Source organism: Cyprinus carpio, chromosome B4, assembly GCF_018340385.1.
Source record: "Cyprinus carpio isolate SPL01 chromosome B4, ASM1834038v1, whole genome shotgun sequence".
Classification (NCBI taxonomy): Eukaryota; Metazoa; Chordata; class Actinopteri; order Cypriniformes; family Cyprinidae; genus Cyprinus; species Cyprinus carpio.
In genome coordinates, this window is record NC_056600.1 from 1419003 (window position 1) to 1439389 (window position 20387).

At 34.1% G+C, this 20387-nt stretch overlaps 1 protein-coding gene across 1 annotated transcript in view; it reads right to left on the reverse strand.

Moving 5' to 3' along the window:
* ptpro (protein tyrosine phosphatase receptor type O) overlaps positions 1-20387 on the reverse strand; it is a 47581-nt gene that overhangs the window by 2144 nt on the left and 25050 nt on the right. The window contains 16 exon segments of the mRNA XM_042721538.1: positions 668-776; positions 2090-2225; positions 3218-3372; positions 4884-5006; positions 5095-5229; positions 5313-5389; positions 7080-7170; positions 7258-7339; positions 9367-9402; positions 11435-11518; positions 13098-13166; positions 14732-14852; positions 16724-16865; positions 17511-17644; positions 18048-18168; positions 19819-19982. Coding sequence (XP_042577472.1) covers positions 672-776; positions 2090-2225; positions 3218-3372; positions 4884-5006; positions 5095-5229; positions 5313-5389; positions 7080-7170; positions 7258-7339; positions 9367-9402; positions 11435-11518; positions 13098-13166; positions 14732-14852; positions 16724-16865; positions 17511-17644; positions 18048-18168; positions 19819-19982 — 1775 coding nt within the window. The 3' untranslated portion in view covers positions 668-671.

Genomic DNA, 20387 nt, shown 5'->3' on the forward strand with positions numbered 1-20387 from the left:
CCATCTATCTATCCATCCACTCACCCACCCACCCATCTATCCATCCATCCATCCACTCACCCACCCATTTATCATCAATCATCCATCCACCCACCCATCCATCTATCCATCCATCCATCCACTCACCCACCCCATTTATCCATCTATCCATCCATGTCTATCTCCATCCATCCACTCACCCACCCATCTATCTATCCATCCACTCACCCACCCACCTATCTATCTATCCATCCACTCACCCACCCATGTATCCATCCATCCATCCACTCACCCGCCCATCTATCCATCCATCCATCCATCCATCCATCCACTCACCCACCCATCTATCTATCTATCTATCCATCCACTCACCCACCCATCTATCTATCTATCTATCTATCCATCCATCCATCCACTCACCCACCCATCTATCATCAATCATCCATCCACCCACCCATCCACCCAACTATCCATCATCCACTCATCCACCCACCCATCCATCATCCATCCATCCACCCACCCATCTATCCAACCATCCATCATCCAACCACCCACCCACCCATCATCCATTCATCCTCCATCCATCCATCATCCAACCACCCACCCACCCATCCATCCATCATCCATTCATCCATCCATCTATATATTATTCATTTTCATAAAATTCATATTAATTTTGAGGTCTCACTTCATTAGGACTTGCTGACATTCTCGTAGATGACGTCGCTCGTGTGCGTCTGCTGCTTCTTCTTTTTCCACATAAGTAGGACACACTGATGGATGAACACGTACTGCTCCTGCACACGTACACACACACACACACACATTGCACATCAATTTACCGTTCCAGGCCTGGATTCATATGGAAGCCAATTTCCGCAATTTTAACTTGATATCTAACAATTATGAGTTTATATCAGTATTCTGACTTTATATCTCACAGATATCTATCCGAGTTGTTTTCTCATTTCTGCCACAGAATGAAAAATAAAACATGTAATTTAGACTTTTCATTTCTCAATCCTCACTTTTTCTTACAATGATAAATTGTGACAAAAAAGTTCAGAATTGTGAGTTAAAAAGTCTAAATTATTTTTTATCTAGTGGTACAATCAAGCTTCCATAGATTCATCCAAATCTTCTTAAGAAAACGGAGTTAAGAAATTCCAAGCAGCTGTAAGAATGTTCTCAAGTAAAATTCTCAAAGTTCTCAAATATTTTCTTGTGAACATTTTTTTGACTAGTCACTGATCAATTCACTGAAAAACACTGAAAAAAACTGTTTTATATAACGTTGCATTAGTGTTATATTGTTATGTTTAATAATCACAACAATTAACTTGAAACAACCCAATAAATTAATTTAAATATCTCACGTTTGAGAACTTAGGACACGTTGGACATTATGCTAACTTTAAGAGCCTATTTACAATCATTTTGAAAATATTCTTTGAAAGAATTTAAATTCTTTCTCAGTTTTGTCTTAAGAACAATCTTAAGAAAAATCTGATGGATCTGATTCGGTTTCTGATTCTGGTTCAGATTCAATGTTTGGTTCTGGATCTGATTCAGTTTCTGGTTCTGGTTCAGATTCAGTGTTTGGTTCTAGATCTGATTCAGTTTCTGGTTCAGATACAGTGTTTGGCTTTGAATTTGATTTGGGTTCTGGTTCAGATTCAGTGTTTGGTTCTAGATTTGATTCAGTTACTGGTTCAGATACAGTGTTTGGTTCTGGTTCTGGTTCAGGTTCAGTGTTTGGTTCTGGATCCGATTTGGCTTCTGGTTCTGGTTCAGTGTTTGGTTCTAGATCTGATTCAGTTTCTGGTTCAGATACAGTGTTTGGCTCTGAATTTGATTTGGGTTCTGGTTCAGATTCAGTATTTGATTTGGCTTCTGTTTCTGGTTCAGTGTTTGGTTCTAGATCTGATTCAGTTTCTGGTTCAGATACAGTGTTTGGCTCTGAATTTGATTTGGGTTCTGGTTCAGATTCAGTATTTGATTTGGTTTCTGTTTTTTCATTCAGTGTTTGGTTCTAGATCTGATTCGGTTTCTGGTTCAGATTCAGTGTTTGGTTCTGGATCTGATTTGGTTTCTGGTTTGGGTTTTGTACCTCGGTTTGGACCATGGAGAGCCGGTGTGAGCGCATGTCTGACACCAGTCCCAAGACGTCCACATACTCGTGTTCCTGAATGTGCTGCATCAGCCGGTCCAGAGCGATGAAGGTGCCGGTGCGACCAAACACACAAATGACACACAACACACACACACACACACACACACACACACACACACACACACATCAGTGTCTGTTCCATCATACTTTGTCAGTAACACTGGTGAAGAGTGGAAGCAAAACCACAAGCAGGAATCAATAGACGGTCATGAGCCGCAGTGATTCCGGTCTGTGTAACTCAGTGGTTCTCAAACTTTTTGGTTGCGCCCCTTTTAAACCTATAAAAAAATCTGCCACCCCCTCCCCGGAATCCCCTTCCCACCTCAGCCTATCAAATAAGCTCACTAAACAGTTTTTAATTTTTTTAAATTGAAAAACCTCCATCACTTGAAACATAAAAAAATAACTTACAGAGAATAACCATTCTCTCTTATTTTTTGTGGGTTTCATGCTGTCCACTGCCAGTGTTTTAAAGCATAGGACACAACATTCCTCCTCACCAACGACATTAAACACAGTGTCTACGCTGGACCAGAGTATGTTAGCAGAGTGTAGTGAGAGCAGAGAGCAAAGCGGTGTGATAGTATAAATGCACTAATGCGATGACTGGAGATTTTCTCTTAATAATAGATTACATTTTCCATTTGTTTCTCCACAAACCTTACCGTATCCCCTTAGGACACTTGGAATACGGAACGAGTTGCATGGGATAATTTTTATGACATTTGAATCCTTTTTGTAAAAAGATTAAAGAAGTTTACAGTTTATTAAAGGGACAAGTGCAAGCACTTTTTATAATGTCTTCTTTTGTGATCCGAAAAAAGTAGTTGACAAATCAGGTTGACTAATTATTTACTTAAGTTGTAGGGGTAATAAATCTATAACCTATGAGAAAGAGAGAGTGATATAAGAGATAAAAGAGCATACAGTTATTGTGTTGGGGCCCATACCTGAAATTTGCTTAGGGACCCCAAATCACTAAGTCTGCCCCCCATTTTGAGAACCACTGGTGTAGCTGGAGTGACTCCTGTACCACAGACTCTCACATCAGCACCGGAGTCTCACCTGCAGTGGACCACGATGGGCCCTTTGGTCCTGTTGACCTGCTGACGTACGATCTGAACGAAGTGTAAGATGCTCTCGATGGCGTTGACTGTCGGAACGCCGTGATCTGGCCACGAGGTGTAGTTAAAGTGCAGAACGTCTTGAGTTTCATCAGCCTGCAGGAGCCAGAAACACACAGAACATCAGACAGGAACAACACCAGTGTATTTATATATCCATTTGTACATCTAAATACATCTATACATCACCCATCCACCCCTTCATCATCCATCCATCCACCTATCTATCATTCATGCATCCATCCACCCACCCATCCATTTATACATCCATCCATCCAACCACCCATCATCCACCCATTCCTCCATTTATCCATCCATCTACCCACTCATCATCCATCCATTTATTCATCCACCCAATCATCCATCCATCCACCCACCCATTTATCATCCATCTACCCATCCATCTTCAATCCATCTATTTATTCATTCACCCACCCACCCATCATCCATCCATCCATTTATCATTTGTCCACCCATTCATCCTATCCATCCATCCATCCACCCATCCCATCATCCATCCATCCATCCATCCATTTATCATCCATCCACCCATTCCTCCATTTATCCATCCATCCACCCACCCACCCATCATCCATCCATCCACCCATTTATCATCCATCCACCCATTCCTCCATTTATCCATCCATCTACCCACTCATCATCCATCCATCCATCCATTTATCATCCATCCACCCATTCCTCCATTTATCCATCCATCTACCCACCCATCATCCATCCATCCATTTATTCATCCACCCACCCACCCATCATCCATCCATCCACCCATTTATCCATCCATCTACCCATCCATCTTCAATCCATCCATTTATTCATTCACCCACCCACCCATCATCCATCCATCCATCCATCCATCCACCCATTTATCATCCATCCACCTATTCATCCTATTATCCATCCATCCACCCACCTACCCCTCCATCATCCATCCACTTATCTATCATTCATGCATCCATCCATTTATCCATCCACCCACCCATCATCCATCTATCATCCATTTATCCATCCATCATCCATCCATTCACCCATCCACCCATCATCCATCCATCCATCCATCTACTCATCAATTCATTTATTCATCTTCCATTACAATAATCATCCATGTATTTATCCATACATTCACCCATCTATCCATCCACCTATCATTCATCCCTCCGTTCATTCATCCACCCACCCATCACTCCATTTATCCATCATCCATCCACCCCCATTATCTATCATTTATCTATCTTCCACCCACTGACTCATCTATTGTCTATCCATTTATCCATCCATTCACCCTTCCACCCACCTATCATCCATCCACCTATCTAATATTCATGCATCCATTCATTTCTCCATCCATTCACCGACTCATCTATCATCTCCATTTATCCATCCATCCACCCTTCCACCCACCTATCATCCATCCATACATCCATCCATCCATTTATACATCAATCATCCATCCATTTGTCCATACATTCACCCATCTATCCACCCACCTATCTATCATTCATCCCTCCATTCATCCATCCATCCATCCATCCATCCATCCAATTATTCACTCATCCAGGGTTATGGCTGGTTGTGTTAATTGTGTTCCTCACATATCCCAGTCTGAAGTTTCTGATGGTCCACTCGGGGGAGTCGGTCTCCGACAGCATCTCGACCGTAATCTCTCCGTATGCCACGGGCTCCTCGGTGAACGGCCAATAGTGGTCACACTTCACCTGCACAGGAAGCACATGCTCTTGTTAACATCTGCCCGTCTCTGTGAGATGTTACAGCCGTAACGGAGCGGTTGCCATGGGAACTGACCCTCCTGCGCTCGTTACACTGGGTCAGCATGATGATGATGTGAGACTTCTGCTGCAGGACCATCTTCCAGAAATCGTTCCTGGTCTCGGGCAGCGGCCCCTGTGTGGCGATGAACTCGTTCGGAGAGTTATAACCCTGAAGACACACCACCAGACAGATAAGACACCCCATAACCATAACGACTCAACTCTAATCGCTGATACTGATGAGCTACTCACAGGAATAAAGTTTGCATTGATGTAATCAGAGCCTTCATCGTTGTGCAGAGAGATCAGCTTCACCCGACTGAAGTCATCTGTGACCAAACAAACATCCTTAGCAATGCATATAACTATCAAATGGAGGGAAAAACTAAACATAATCTGCTTTTTTTTTAAATAAACAACGGTTTACTGAAGAAATTGCCCTTTTCTTTAAATAAATTCAATTATAATAAAAATTTTCTACCTCATAAAATAAAATAAACTAAAAAAATCTACCTCAGCTTCTGCTCTAAACTATATGAAGCCCTTTTGCATTAGTAAGGTAAAAATTAACAACAGAGCCCAAATTTAAATTCAATTAGGCTACTATTTATTTTTAATAATCAACCCTCAAATTGAAAAAAAAAAAATGCAAATTGCACTCAATGCAGTTTTTAAATTAACTTCTAAATTATACAATTTCTATTTCTTGTTGAAATATAATCATTTACACAGTGGCTGTCATAACTTGTTTCATAAAAAAATTATCTAAACATACATTAAATAATTAAGATATCAATAACAGGTAAAGTAAAATATGAGTATATATAGTGATAGTCTGATATTTCGCGAAACTGTACTGAAAATTTTCTGTACGAATATTACCCCCCATTACACCCCTGTAAATTACCCTTAATACAGAAAAGAAAAATATGAATAAAAACTAGTGAAAAACAGCTCAGCAAACCATCCACTCGCATAAAGCATAATCAACCTTCCTTACACTCTCAAAAAAATTATTATTTTTTTTGGAATAAATACATGTAAAAATCAGATACTTTATACTTATAATAATTAAGGACATTATATTTAAAGACTATATTTGTAATGTCACACACTTCATTAATGTTTTTCCACTACATTTGTGCAGTTTTATGTTATACAGGATTTACGGTATTTTTAAAATTTCCTTAAAATTTAAAATATTTTTTTTTAAATTACGACTTTTTATGTGAATTCACTTAAAAAAAGACCCACATTTCTAACTTCCATTCATGGAGATAACATATGCAGTGTGCCATGAAAATAATTTCCAACTACTGGAAAACAAACACTTTTAAAATAAAAAAAGACCAGATGGCTCTAGAGCATCACTCATCGCTCATTTGTCACATTTATTAATCTTTATTTTAGTTTTAATCAATTCAACATCAAGTTAAACTAAACGAATAAGGAAAAGTTGATTTTAAATGTTATTTTATTTCAAATAACCAAATTTTTTAATAGTTTTAGTTTAACTACTGATGTTTCCATCCATCTATTTGTACGCGCATTTTGGGATATCGCATAAAAAAAAGCTGGATAGAAACGTCAAGATGCACGTAAATTCTAAAAATAAACCTTAAGCGCTCAACTAAGCAGGATAAATCTCTTATCCGGTAAGAAAACATGTGCATAAACTACGATATAAACACTTTTACTGAATAAATTGCTTAATGTGCGTCAAAAAACGTCTGCACGCTCTGAAGCTTGTAATTTAGTGTATACACAAATTATTATATGCAGTGCCTTCTTCGTGATGTTTAGCGCAAGTTAATCAGGAAGTGATGATTTTGCTCTCTTCAGCTCCCTGGATGGAAACAGTGCTTTATTCGCAAATATTTTATGCGATATCCAATTTTGCGCACACGTTAAATTGGTAACTTTGGATGGAAACATTGCTCATGATAACCCTGTGCTGAACTGTGAAAGTGGGCCAATCAGAAGAGCGTTGCTATGACTACAGTGGGCGGGGCTTCTCACAGGGCAGGATGTTGGTGTAGCGGTTCTTGGGTCTGTTGACGGGCAGATCGGCCGCTTCATGAGACAGATCCAGACCCACGCTCTTCAGCTCCTGACAGAAACACAAAGCAAACAGATCAATCGCACGCCTGACGCTGACAGACCAGTGTTTACGTGTTCTGCAGCGAGTGTGTTTTACCTCGAACTGCAGCGAGAACTTGTACGCCGAATCTTTGCTCATGTCTTTGATGTAAGCGTCGAAATCACTGAGCTGAACGGGACTGAAGACACACACATCGTCACATCACACGAAGAAACAAAATCAATACAGTCCACTCTAGGGATGTAACGATATTAATAGCAAAACTGTCTCGATATCATCGTGGTCACATGACGATATGAAACGATAGGTTTTTAGTTCACTTTTCAAAGCGAAGCGCACACTTGTGATCCGGTGTTTTCTGCGTCTCAGAACGGCTTCGTTCACACCGAATGAATGCAGTCAACGCATTTATTTCACATTTATTTCTTATTTATTAAAAACGCAACAGATACCAATTAGGCTTTATTTCAGCGGGAGATGATTACAGCGTTTCAGTAGATTTGTAGTGAGATTTGTAAGCGTGTTTTCACTGAAGCTTGAGCTTTCCTTCAAAATAAAAGCTCTTCTGCCGTTTCCATCAAAATAAAAGCTTAAAGTGCATTATTTGAATTGCTGACAGCTAGCGGTTTAAATGCAGTCCAAATTCAAAATATATACAGTACAGACCAAAAGTTTGGAAACAAATTGGGAAAGAAGTACTTACATCCAGTCTATCCTTATGTCATTTAGAAATCAAAAATAATATACTGATGAAATATACTAGTGTTGGAAACACTTTTGCTGTCTAAATATTTTTGATGGATATAAGGTTAAAAAAGAACTGTCATTTATTCAAATAGTAAAACAATAATTTACTAATATATATTCTAATAATTATTTTCTTTACTATCACTTGTATATCAATTTAACCACACCTTGCTGAATAAAAGTGTGTGCTTTTACTGAAAAAAAAGCAAAGAAAAAAATTTTAACTGGAGTGCCTCAATTACTGCACCAGTAGTGTGCTATGGTTGCACGGCGAACAAAAATTGCACGCATTTAAAAACGTGTTCCCTTTTTTTTTTTTTTTTTGTTAATTTTATTCATCAAAGAGTATCCTAAAAAACGTATTTCACATTTTCTGAAAATTCAAATATTAAGGAGCAGACATGGTTCAAACTTTGTGATTAATGAATCATCCATATTACAATGATTTCTAAAGGATGCATGTGATTGGGACAGGACCTAAAAAATTCAGCTTTGCATCACAGAAATAGTTGATAATTAAAGTATTAAATAAATTTTAAAAACCAATTTGGGCGTAACGTGATAATAATTATATCAACAACTATTCAGGTTTTTCTGTATTTTTGATCAAATAAATGCTCTGCAGGTGGGTTGAGAGCCAGTGCAGAAATTTCTTATTGCTTCAAAACAGTAAAAATAGTAATGTTTCCAAACTTTTGGTCTGTACTGTATATATAAATAAAATATAAAATATATATAAATAAGTGTAGAAATAAGGAAAGTAGAATTGTAATTAATTTCCCTACTTCTGAGTTACATGCAAAAATAATATACATATGAAATATACATTTTTATTTAATTTACAGTGCAATTGTTTCATATGGATATTTGGATTCCTGTGGCTCTGTGGTCCTGCATTTAGTAAGCAGCGTGTAAAAGGTTGGGTTCACCCGCCTAGGGAACACGCATACTGGTAAAAAAACTAAAAAAATGTACAGCCTGAAATCCTTTAAGTCACTTTGGATAAAAGCGTGGATAAATCTATGTACATGGATATTACTGCAATGCGCCTGAACACAATCTTTTTTGGCTCCCTAAAAACACCAGTGGTGTGAATGTACTTTGGGCTGAAATGTGCACGTGCTAATCACAAATAAAAGAGGGACGAGAAAAATGTGAACGGCGCAGGACTCAACTAGTAAACACACTTGTGCTGCGTTTTGCGGACTACATTAACATTAAATACTGCAGGGCCCTAAATCACAAATAAAAAAACTACAAATAAACCCACAAACTTCATCCACAATTAAATTTCACTTACTTAATTAACACTTAACAACCCTAAAAAAGAACAATAAACATTAACATTAAATACTGCATCGTGGACTTTATATCGCGATATTATCGTATCGTATCGTTGTTTTTGATATCGTTACATCCCTAGTCAGCTCACACCATCACATCAGCGGATGTCGTTACCTGGTTAGTTTCCTCTTCTTCAGCGCTGTTTTGCTCCTGCGGGTGAAACACAGACAGTCTGAAATCAAACCACATCAGAACACAACAAACTGCATCTCTGCTAATAAACACTCCTCAAATCCTACAAACTAAACATGCATTTCCAGGCAGACGGAGCTTCAGTGCTGGCGTGCGTCTGAAACCACGGATAATAACTCACATTCACTCATTCTGGAGCATTTAAACCATTAATGAGGGCTTTTATTAACCACTCTACAGAAAAAAGGAGTTTATGATATCTATATATCTATCTATCTATATATATATATATATTAGTGCAGTCAAACAATTAATTGCGATTAATCGCATCCAAAATAAAAGTTTTTGTTTACATGATATGTGAGTGTGAACTTATAATAATTATTAATAAAAAAAAAAAAACAAAACAAATTAAACAATAAATAAAAGAAAAATTTATTATTATTATATATTATACATATTTATATAAAATAAAAAAATTAATAATATAATATAATAATACAAATATTTTCAAAATATACACAGTATGTGTGTGTGTATATACATAATAAATAAACAGTACACATACATATATCATGTAAACAAAAACTATATATTATAATTTATTTATATTTTAGAAATATACTTTTTATTTCATTTTAAAGTAAAATATTTTATTGTTTTATTTATTATTTTTTTGAATTTTTAAATTTCTATATTAATTTATATAAAATTAATTTATTTTTTTAATTTAAATGTAAATTTAATTTATATATACAATAATACATTATAGCCTTCCACATCACAGTAATCTCATGTTCTAATTTTTATATACATTTAATAATTTTACTTTCTTTTAAATATAATCTTATATGCTTCTGTTTTTTATTGTATTAAATTTATTTATTTTTCTTTCTTTCTTTATGATTTTACGATTTATTAAATTGTAATAACTGTACATTTTTAAGTATAATTTTAAATACTTGACTAAAATGTTTTAAAGACTTCATTAAAATTGTTCATTAAATTTTTTACAATTTGAATGTATTTTATTCAAATACACACAATACGGTACAGGTCAAAAGTTAACCCATTACTATTTTTAATGTTTTTGAAAGAAGTTTCTTCTGCCTCAATCAAGCCTATTTTTATTTTTTCAAATCAAAAATACAGAAAAAAACAGTAATATAAATATATTACAACTTAAATAATAGTTTTCTATATGAATATACTTTAAAAAATATTTATTCCTGAAAAATGATAATTTAAAGTATAATAAATTTAAAAACAATTATTTTTAAATTGTAATTATATATCATATAATATTAAATTTTTTTCTGTATTTTTGATCAAATAAATGCAGGCTTGATGAGCAGAAGAGACTTCTTTTCAAAAAACATTAAAAATAGTAATGTTTCCAAAACTTTTTGGCCTGTCTGTGCTATATATCGCTCCTATATATATATATATATATATATATATATATTATCTATATGTATATATATATATATATATATATATATATAATATATATATATATATATATATATATATATATCCTTTGTCTCCATTTTTCGCTCCAACACAGTTTTAATATATTATATATATATATTATTATATATATTTTTTTTTTCAAAAACACCCGGAATATTTCTTAACATTCACTTCACTTACTGTATACATGATTTTTTTTACTTTAGCACAAACAGCGTAAAGTCATTATTTTCTGTGGAGACCGACGGCACGTCGCAGCGCTCAGCTCGTCTCAAACCCGGAATATTTCTTCAGGAAATCAAGCTAACAGAAAAGAAAGAACCGAGCAAATCGGCTCAAGTCTCTCGAGTGAAAATCTGCATTCAGTCCGAGTCAGAATCGAAGAGCTGGAGCAAACATGCAGGCCGTGAGAGCGAGCGTCATGCGTTAGTGTCATGCGTCCAGACGCTGTTAAACACAGACAAGAGCACAGATGCAGATCCGGCCTCTGATCCGTTACCCATAATGCACTGCAGCTATGTGGAGTCTGTGTGTGTTTGTCTGTCCGTCGGCCGCCGGACGCCGCGCTGCTACTTACCACGGATTAATATAAAAGGCCAAAAGATAGTCAGTCCAAAGGCAGGATGGCAGAAGCGTGAGGAACGCAAAGAGACTCCTGCGCCTGAAGCCCATCGAACAAAACAGAAAGCAAAAGACATAAAAAAAGACCAAGGGCAAAAAGTTGGGGACAAAACATGGTGCTCCATTAGTAATAGTGACACACACAGATGACTGAGCATATTTCATTAGTGTCTGACAGGTTAATGATCGCGTCATGCAGTCAGTGTCTTCGGCATCTTCATGATGTGTGAATCTGTGATTGCTAACGCCGGACATTAACACCAAACACAGCGAGATCACGAATCCATCCCAGTATTAACCCGCTCTCTGCTTCTAACGCATCGATCATGAAGCTGATGCAAAATGTCAGCCTCTATAACATTCACACACACATATATACAAAAACTCAAAAAACAATACACATTTATTAGAAAATAAAAAATATGGTTTTAGGAAAAATGTATCAAAATAAAGCGAGTTTTTGCATAAAACAAGAACAAATATCTGCCAAAAACTTAATTTTGATACATTTCTCAGAAAACATGAATTAATATCATCCCTACAAATCTAAAACTCACTCAGAGTCAGCTTTTAATCGACTGCATTGAAATTTAATAATCTTATGTGTATTTTTTTTTACATTTTAAACATTTCATTTATATATTAGTTTGTAATAAATATGTATTAATTAATGATGTAAAGATCTCTCTCTCTATATATATATATTTTTTTTTTTTTGCATATAAATTGTATTTACTGTATTTTATATAAATTATAAAAAATATATATTATATATAAAATATATTATAAAAAATATATATTTATATCAATTGTATTTAACTTAATTATACTTTGATAATTTAACATTTTTATGTTTACATTTTAAAATCATTTTATGTATAAATTTAGAATTAGAATACATATTAATTAATAAGTTAGGTATTTATTTTTCTGTCTTTATATATATATATATATATATATTAAATTTGTATAATTTATATTTCATAAATGTAAGCTTTAAATATGTTTTATTATTTTTCCTTTTTTAAAATAATTTTATTTATATATTAATTTACATGAAAATATATATATATATATATATACATGAATAAATAAAAAAATATATATATAAAAAACAAAAACAATTTATAAAATTAATATTACAGAAATGTATATATATATATATATATATATATATATATGAATAATTTATAATATATAATTTGTAATATCATAAATTATCTGTTGCTTCACATCTCATAAGAATGTATTTTAGAAATGAATACATTTTATAAACTTAATTTTACTGAACTGAATTTGAAATTAAAAATAGGACACAAAGTCATGTTTCTGTTGCTTCACATCTCAGCAGAAAGTGAGAGAAAAAACATAATTTGAGTTCATAAGCAGGCCAAAATCTGCCTTTACTGACCCTCTTTAAGCTCTTATATTAATCGTGTGTGTGTGTGTGTGTGTGTGTGTGTGTGAGCGACGGCTGTGATCACAAACATCAGAACCGATGCTTCTGGAGTCGACACCAACAATTACACGCTCACTTCCTGTGTGTGTGTGTGTGTGTGTGTGTGTGTGTGTGTGTGTGTGTGTGTTTGATTGACAGCGAGAAACACAGGAGCTCCTACCAGTTATACGGCAGCTTCCCGTCTCGCTCGAAAGAGGCGAAATTCACGAAGGTTTCAGCGCCGCACTCCCTGAAATCGACAGAAAACTCAGAACGTTCACTTAAAAGCAGCACTTATGCATCAACACTAATGTCATCGGTCCAAACAGACTCAATGCATTTTGTTCATATGAAGCCTAAACATCACAATCCATGTGCAATAAATAATGCTGAACAATAATGAAGTGTTTTAATTGTGTTTGCAAATACAATGAAAGTCCATGGGGTCCAAATAAACTAAAATACAACCATCATCATAATGAGTAAATAATGACAGAACTTTTGTTTTGTGTAAAGTACTGATTTAAAAATATCTGAAAACATTCTTAAATCAAGATGCATTTGCCACAGAAGCAAAACGACTGAAGAAATTAGTCTTGGTTTCATAAACATGCATCAAAATGAGTTTTTGCTTAAAACAAGAACAAATATCTGCCAACGCAGTCATAAAAATAATCTTGTTTCCCTTTTAACTAGACTTTTCTGATTTTTCATTAACAGATATCTGTTCTTGTTTTTAGCTTAAAAATACTTACTTTTGATGCATTTCTCATAAGACAATATTTCAAGTCATTTTGCATTTCAAGAACTGGAAAATTATAAAAACAATGAATCATAAATCATGTTTTATGATTTTTTGTTGCAAAAACATATAAGCTGCTCATCTTCTGTTGATATCGTAAAGCATACTCGCTTCGTTTTGATCAAAGTGATATAGTCATTTTGTATCTCAAGTAAATCATGAATTCTTAACTAAATAAGAACATGATTTTTGTTGATGTACACTACTAAAGCTTTTGAACAGTAAGATTTTTTATTTTTTTAAAGAATTATTTTCTGAATTTATTTGATCCAAAATACAGCAGTAAAAGCAGTAATATTGTGAAATATTTTTATTATTTAAAATAACTGCTTCCTATTTGAATATGTGTTAAAATGTAATTTATTTCTGTGATGTGCAGCTGTATTTTCAGCATCATTACTCCAATCTTCAGTGTCACATGATCTTCAGAAATCATTCTCATATGCTCGAGAAACATTTCTGATTAATATTATTAATATCAATACTTAAAACAGTTGAGTGCATTTTTTCAGGATTCTTTGATTAATAGAAAGATCCAAAGATCAGCATTCATTTTGTAACATTATACACTCTACCATTTGAATACTTGGGAGTTTTTTTGGGAAAGAAATTATAGAAATTAATACTTTTATTTAGCAAGGATGCATTAAACTGATATAAAAATTTTTTATAGTGTTACAAAAGATTTCTATTTCAGATAAATGCTGTTCCAACATAAAAATAATAATAAATGTTTTTTTTTAGCAGCAAATCAGAATATTAGAATGGTTTCTGAATGATCATGTGACTGAAGTGATGATGCTGAAAATTCAGCTTCGAAATCACAGGAATAAATTACAATTATTCAAATAGAAAGTAGTTATTTTAAATAATGAAACTATTTCACAATTTTACTGCTTTTGCTGTGTTTTGGATCAAATAAATGCAGGCTTGGTGAGTGTTCAGAAAGGTTTGACTGGTGTTGTATTTTCACTAACGGGTCGAGATGCTCGTTAGCGTGAGATGTTGCTCACCGGCTCAGCTCCATGTGTTTCTTGCGCAGCACCAGCAGGAAGAGCACCAGCAGAACGATGAGCAGAACGCTGAGAAACACAAACTACTACAACCCCCCCACACTCCCATCCATCTCCACAACTTCAAACACACAAACACACACAATGGCCAGCTCTCTGCACGTGTTTCAGCATCTCAACATTCACTGTCTCCGAATTAAACAAAGACTTTAGTGTGTATTTCAAATGTTTTCAGTTCACTCGTCTGAAAGAAGATGTCATGTAGCAAATCAGAGCTCAAAACTACGAAAGTCCATTTCTGCCACTTAATAAGAAATAAGGTAATTGCAACTTCTTTCTTGCAATTGCGTGTTATAAAGTCATAATTCTGAATTACAATTCTGAGAAAAAAGTCAGAATTGCATGTTTATATCTCACAATTCTGACTTTTTTCTCACAATTCTGACTTTTTTCTCACAATTCAGACTTTTTTCAAACAATCAATACATATTAACAGGTAATACAAATTTTTATTTAATTATAATTACTATCTTCTCACAAAACTAACACATATAAACACAAATACTAACTCAAAAAAAAAACTTATTTCTCTCAATTCTGACTTATTTTCTCACAATTATGACTTTCTCGCAACTAAAACCATATTTCTAACAAAAACAATTTTATTTCTTGGATTGACCTTTTTTTTTCAGCCGTCGCAATTCTGACTTTTTTCTCCACAATTCTCGACTTTTTTCTCGCAATTCAGATTTTTTTTTCTCGCAATTTCTGACCTTTTTTCTCGCAATTCTGACGACTTTTTTCCAATTCTGACTTTTTTCTCGCAATTCAGATTTTTTCTCACAATTCTGACTCAATTCAGTCAAATTTTTGAAATAATTTCCTCACAATTCAGACTTTTTTCTCGTAATTTTGACTTTTCTCACAATTCTGACTTTTTTCTCGTAATTTTGACTTTTTTCTCGTAATTTTGACTTTTTTCTCACAATTCTGACTTTTTTCTCACAATTCTGACTTTTTTCTCGCAATTCAGATTTTTTCTCACAATTCTGACTTTTTTCTCGCAATTCTGACCTTTCCTCGCAATTCTGATTTTTTCTCTCAATTCAAACCTTTCCTCTCAACTCACAGTTCTTTCTCGCAATTTTGACTTTTCTCACAATTCTGACTTTTTTCTCTCAATTCTGACCTTTTTCTCGCAATTCTGACTTTTTTCTCGTAATTTTGACTTTTTTCTCACAATTCTGACTTTTTTCTCGCAATTCTGACCTTTTTCTCGCAATTCTGACTTTTTTCTCGCAATTCTGACCTTCTCAACTCGAAATTCTTACTCTCAAATCGCAATTCTGACTTTTTTCTCGCAATTCGAACTTTTTTCTCGCAAATCTGACATTTTTTCTCTCCCAATTCTGACTTTTTTTCCTCGCAATTCAGACTTTTTTCTCCCAATTCTGACTTTTTTCTCGCAATTCTGACTTTTTTTCTCACAATTCTGACTTTTTTCTCACAATTCTGACTTTTTTCTCGCAATTCTGACTTTTTTCTCGCAATTCTGACTTTTTCTCGCAATTCTGACTTTTTTCTCACAATTCTGACTTTTTTCTCGCAATTCTGACCTTTTTCTCGCAATTTTGACTTTTCTCACAATGCTGACTTCTCTCAGAATTGCAAGATGTAAACTCGCGATTCTGGCTTTATTTCCCAATACTGTGAGTTCATATCAAACAATTCTGACTTTTTTTGCGTTATTATGGATTATGGACTCGTATTTTAGTTAAAAACGCCTTAAAGAAACAAACTAGAAGCAATTGTCAAGTAACTCACAGTAAAAAAAATAAACAAAATATCAACACACTTACTATATAATAAATAATAATCTTTTCCATAAAGATGGTTACCACTGTTTTCATTAACAGTAGCAACAATGTAACTGTAAAGTAAAACTAATTCTGCTGTCCTGACTGTAAGTGTGGGATGGAAGCATTTGCTCACCGGTCGTGCTGACGGTGATGTACGCCGGGTCACTGATGCTGCTGTAGCTGCTGCTGATCACAGTACAGTTATATGAAGTGGACGGCTGCAGTCCAGATACAGTCACAACATGAGTGGCGGTAAGCAGCGGCTCTCGCACCTTCTGGAGCAAAACAAACACACACACACATATACACACAAAAAACAAACACACAAACAAACACACAATAAACCAACTCTTCATTCAATATTCTGGTTTCCTGAACGACCATATAATAACTCCAACAAAAACACATTCCCTTCCAAACACAGAATTTTCAGTGTTTCTGTGTTTTCACTGTTATACACTAGGGGGCGCTATTACACATTTCCTGAACGAGTCTAGAATCACTCGATCAAAAACACAGACGAGGAAGACGCAGAAACGAGCGATCTCTTATGTAAGCACATGCATATGATCATCAACACTAACCGCATTTAAAGATGAATAAATACTGCAACAAATGTATAGCTCGTTATTAATGTTAGTTTGCATTGCATTAAAAAATAAATTAATGAACAAACAAAAACTAAAGAACAAACAAAATCTGAATCATGCATCATAAAGTATTTGTTAATATCAGTTATTGCATTAACTAACATGAATGAACAACCAGCAACTGATTTTTTTTAGTTAAAATAGTTATGTTTATGTTATTCTTCAGAGTATTAACTAATATTCTGTAAATTCCTGCTCATTATCAGTTCAATCTGCATCTCCAGACGTTTGCACACACGTGTTGTTCTGATATTGGTGAGTAGCTCTTACTTTGCTCTCTCTGTTGACTCGCAGCGGTCTGCAGACGATCTGATAGAAGTCCACGACGCCTTCCTCCGTCCAGAGCAGCGTGACGGCCGTGTCGGTGGCGTTGAGTGCGTACAGCGACTTCGGAGGAGCCGGTTCTGTTCGCAAAACAGCCAAGCGTCAAGAAAACAGCTTAGAAACAAGTAAAAAAGGAAGACGAAACAAACAGCCACAACAATCCTGACACGCTCTGAACAGGAAGTCAAAACGAAACGAGTTATTATTAGAACAGAAAACACACTCTCAGCAGTAAACTACCAGCGATTTTACTTTTGGTTCAGGATTTAATCTGCAAACTGATCTGACTTCACAATCATTGCTATCAGAGATCAGGATGAGTTTGTTTCTTCATCAGGTTTGTAGAAATGTAGCACTGCATCAGTGTCTCAGCAATGGATGCTCTGCAGTGAATGGGTGCCGTCAGAATGAGAGTCCAAACAGCTGATAAAAACATCACAATAATCTATCTCGTTCCGACGGCACCCATCCGCTGTCACTGACCGAGTTTGATGATGTGTGGCGCAGACGTGTTGCGGCTCGTCTCGGTGCAGGCGGAGACCGTCAGGTTGTAGATGTCTCCAGGAGGAAGAGTCAGAGACGCCTTCATCATGTTTCGAGTCACCTGTAACACAGTCGTCAGGCGCAGTGATGATTCAGAGCCCATAGCAACCGTCTCCATAGAGACACCTTTTTTAAACACTTAACCCTCTGTCACTCTCTATTGGTTTTCTAACTGCTTGTTTTTCTAAAAAAAAAAATAATAATAATAATTTTAACACTAGCTTTCTATATTTTTCTTTAATTCCAAAAATATGGTACATCATCCTGAGCAGAAAGTGAGCAGTGATTTACTGTCATGCAGAGTTTCATCAGTGTCGGAAAATACTTAAGCATCATAATTTTATTATTATTAATGATAAATGAAATAAGATTTGAAAATAAAAGAGATGGGCATCATTTAATAATACAAAAACGTAAATCTGATTGTGATCCATATATGTATATAATGTACATATATATATATTTATATACTGTATATAAAATCATTTTTAATATAAATTACTTATATGTAGCATAACATCCGAATAAATGAATATATATAATGTCCTCATGTATATACTGATGTAGTTTTTAAAATTATTATATTTTTATTATATAATAGATATAATAAAAATATTATTATTTTATATTTAATTATTATTTTTTTTATAATTAATGTATGGGTGGTTTGAGAGAAATATAAAAAAATATGAAATATGAAATATGAAAAAGGGGAATGGAAATCATGGTTATTATCATTAGCGAAAACTAAAACCATACAAAACATGACTTGAAATAAACATTAACATACAGAAAATATACTAAAATAACAAAAACTTAATAAAAATTATTCAGACTATTCAGAAAAAAAAAAATTTAATACGATAAAAACAACAAATTAACTAAAACTACTAAAATTATAATGAAACACTTAAATAAAATAAAACTAAAACCAAAAACTAAAACTTAATTAAAAATAATTCAGACATTTAAAATAAACTGATAAAGATGAAAAAAACTAAATTTTCTAAAACTACAAAAAATTCAACTGAAACAGAAAATATAGTTAAATAATAAAAACTAAAACTGAAAACTAAAACTTAATTTAAAAAAAATATTCAGACATTAAAAAACAAACTAATAAATATGAAACAATTACCAAAACAACTAAGATAAAAAAACAGCAAAAACTAAAACTTAATACTAATTGTTCAGACATTAAAAAAACTGCTAAATATGAAAAAACACAAACAATTATCAAAACTACTAAAAGTTCAAATGAAACTGAGAAAAAATATCAGACATAAAAAAAACCTAATAAATATGAAAAGAATACTAAAACAACTAAATTAAAATAAACAGAAAATATACTAAAATAACAAAAAGAAAACCTAAGCTCTAAAATCTAATAAAAAAATATTCAGTTAAAAAAAAAAACAAAAATATGAAGAAAATACTAAAAATACTAAAATTAAAATGAATCAGAGAATAGGAAAACAAAATCTAATTCAACAAAAACCATGAAAGTAAATCAATGACACTAAAGAAACACTGACAGAAATTACTGGAATGTAAAAAGAATGTAACAAGTATTAAACAAGACACCTAAAAATAGTCTTCTTTTTCTTATTTTGTGTATTTGCATTACTGCGTAACATTATGAACACCTGTTTAGCCTGTGTTTAGCTGGACAGGGTTAGGTCCAGTGAAGGATGTGTCTGGAGAGACTCACGTCGATGGAGTAGCGTCTCCTCGCGCCCTTCTTCCCTTCGGCCGTCAGCTGCCAGTGTAGCATCCGCGAATGCGAGAGATCGGTGAACAGATCGCCGTAAGTCCAGCGCACGAACAGCGTCCCGTGAGCGTAATCCACCGACGAGATGTGAGGAGCTTCAGGAGCTGGCCATCAGACACACACTCAGTGACTCATTTAACCCTTTAATGCTTTTTTTGTCAGCTTTGGTGTAATATATTTTAATAAATGTGTCCCTAATAAATGCACAGGTATATTTGTAGTAATAGACAACAATACATTGTATGAGTCACAATTATACATTTTTCTTTTATGCCAAAAATCATTATGTTCCATGAAGATATTTAGTAAAATTCCTACAGTAAATATATCAAAACTTAATTTTTGATTAGTAATATGCATTGCTAAGAACTTCATTTGAACAACTTTAAAGATGATTTTCTCAACATTTAGATCCATTTTCAAACATCAAATTCCAAATACACAAATATTCTTACCATGGACAAACATCAAACGATCCTAACAAACCACACATCAATGGAAAGCTCAGT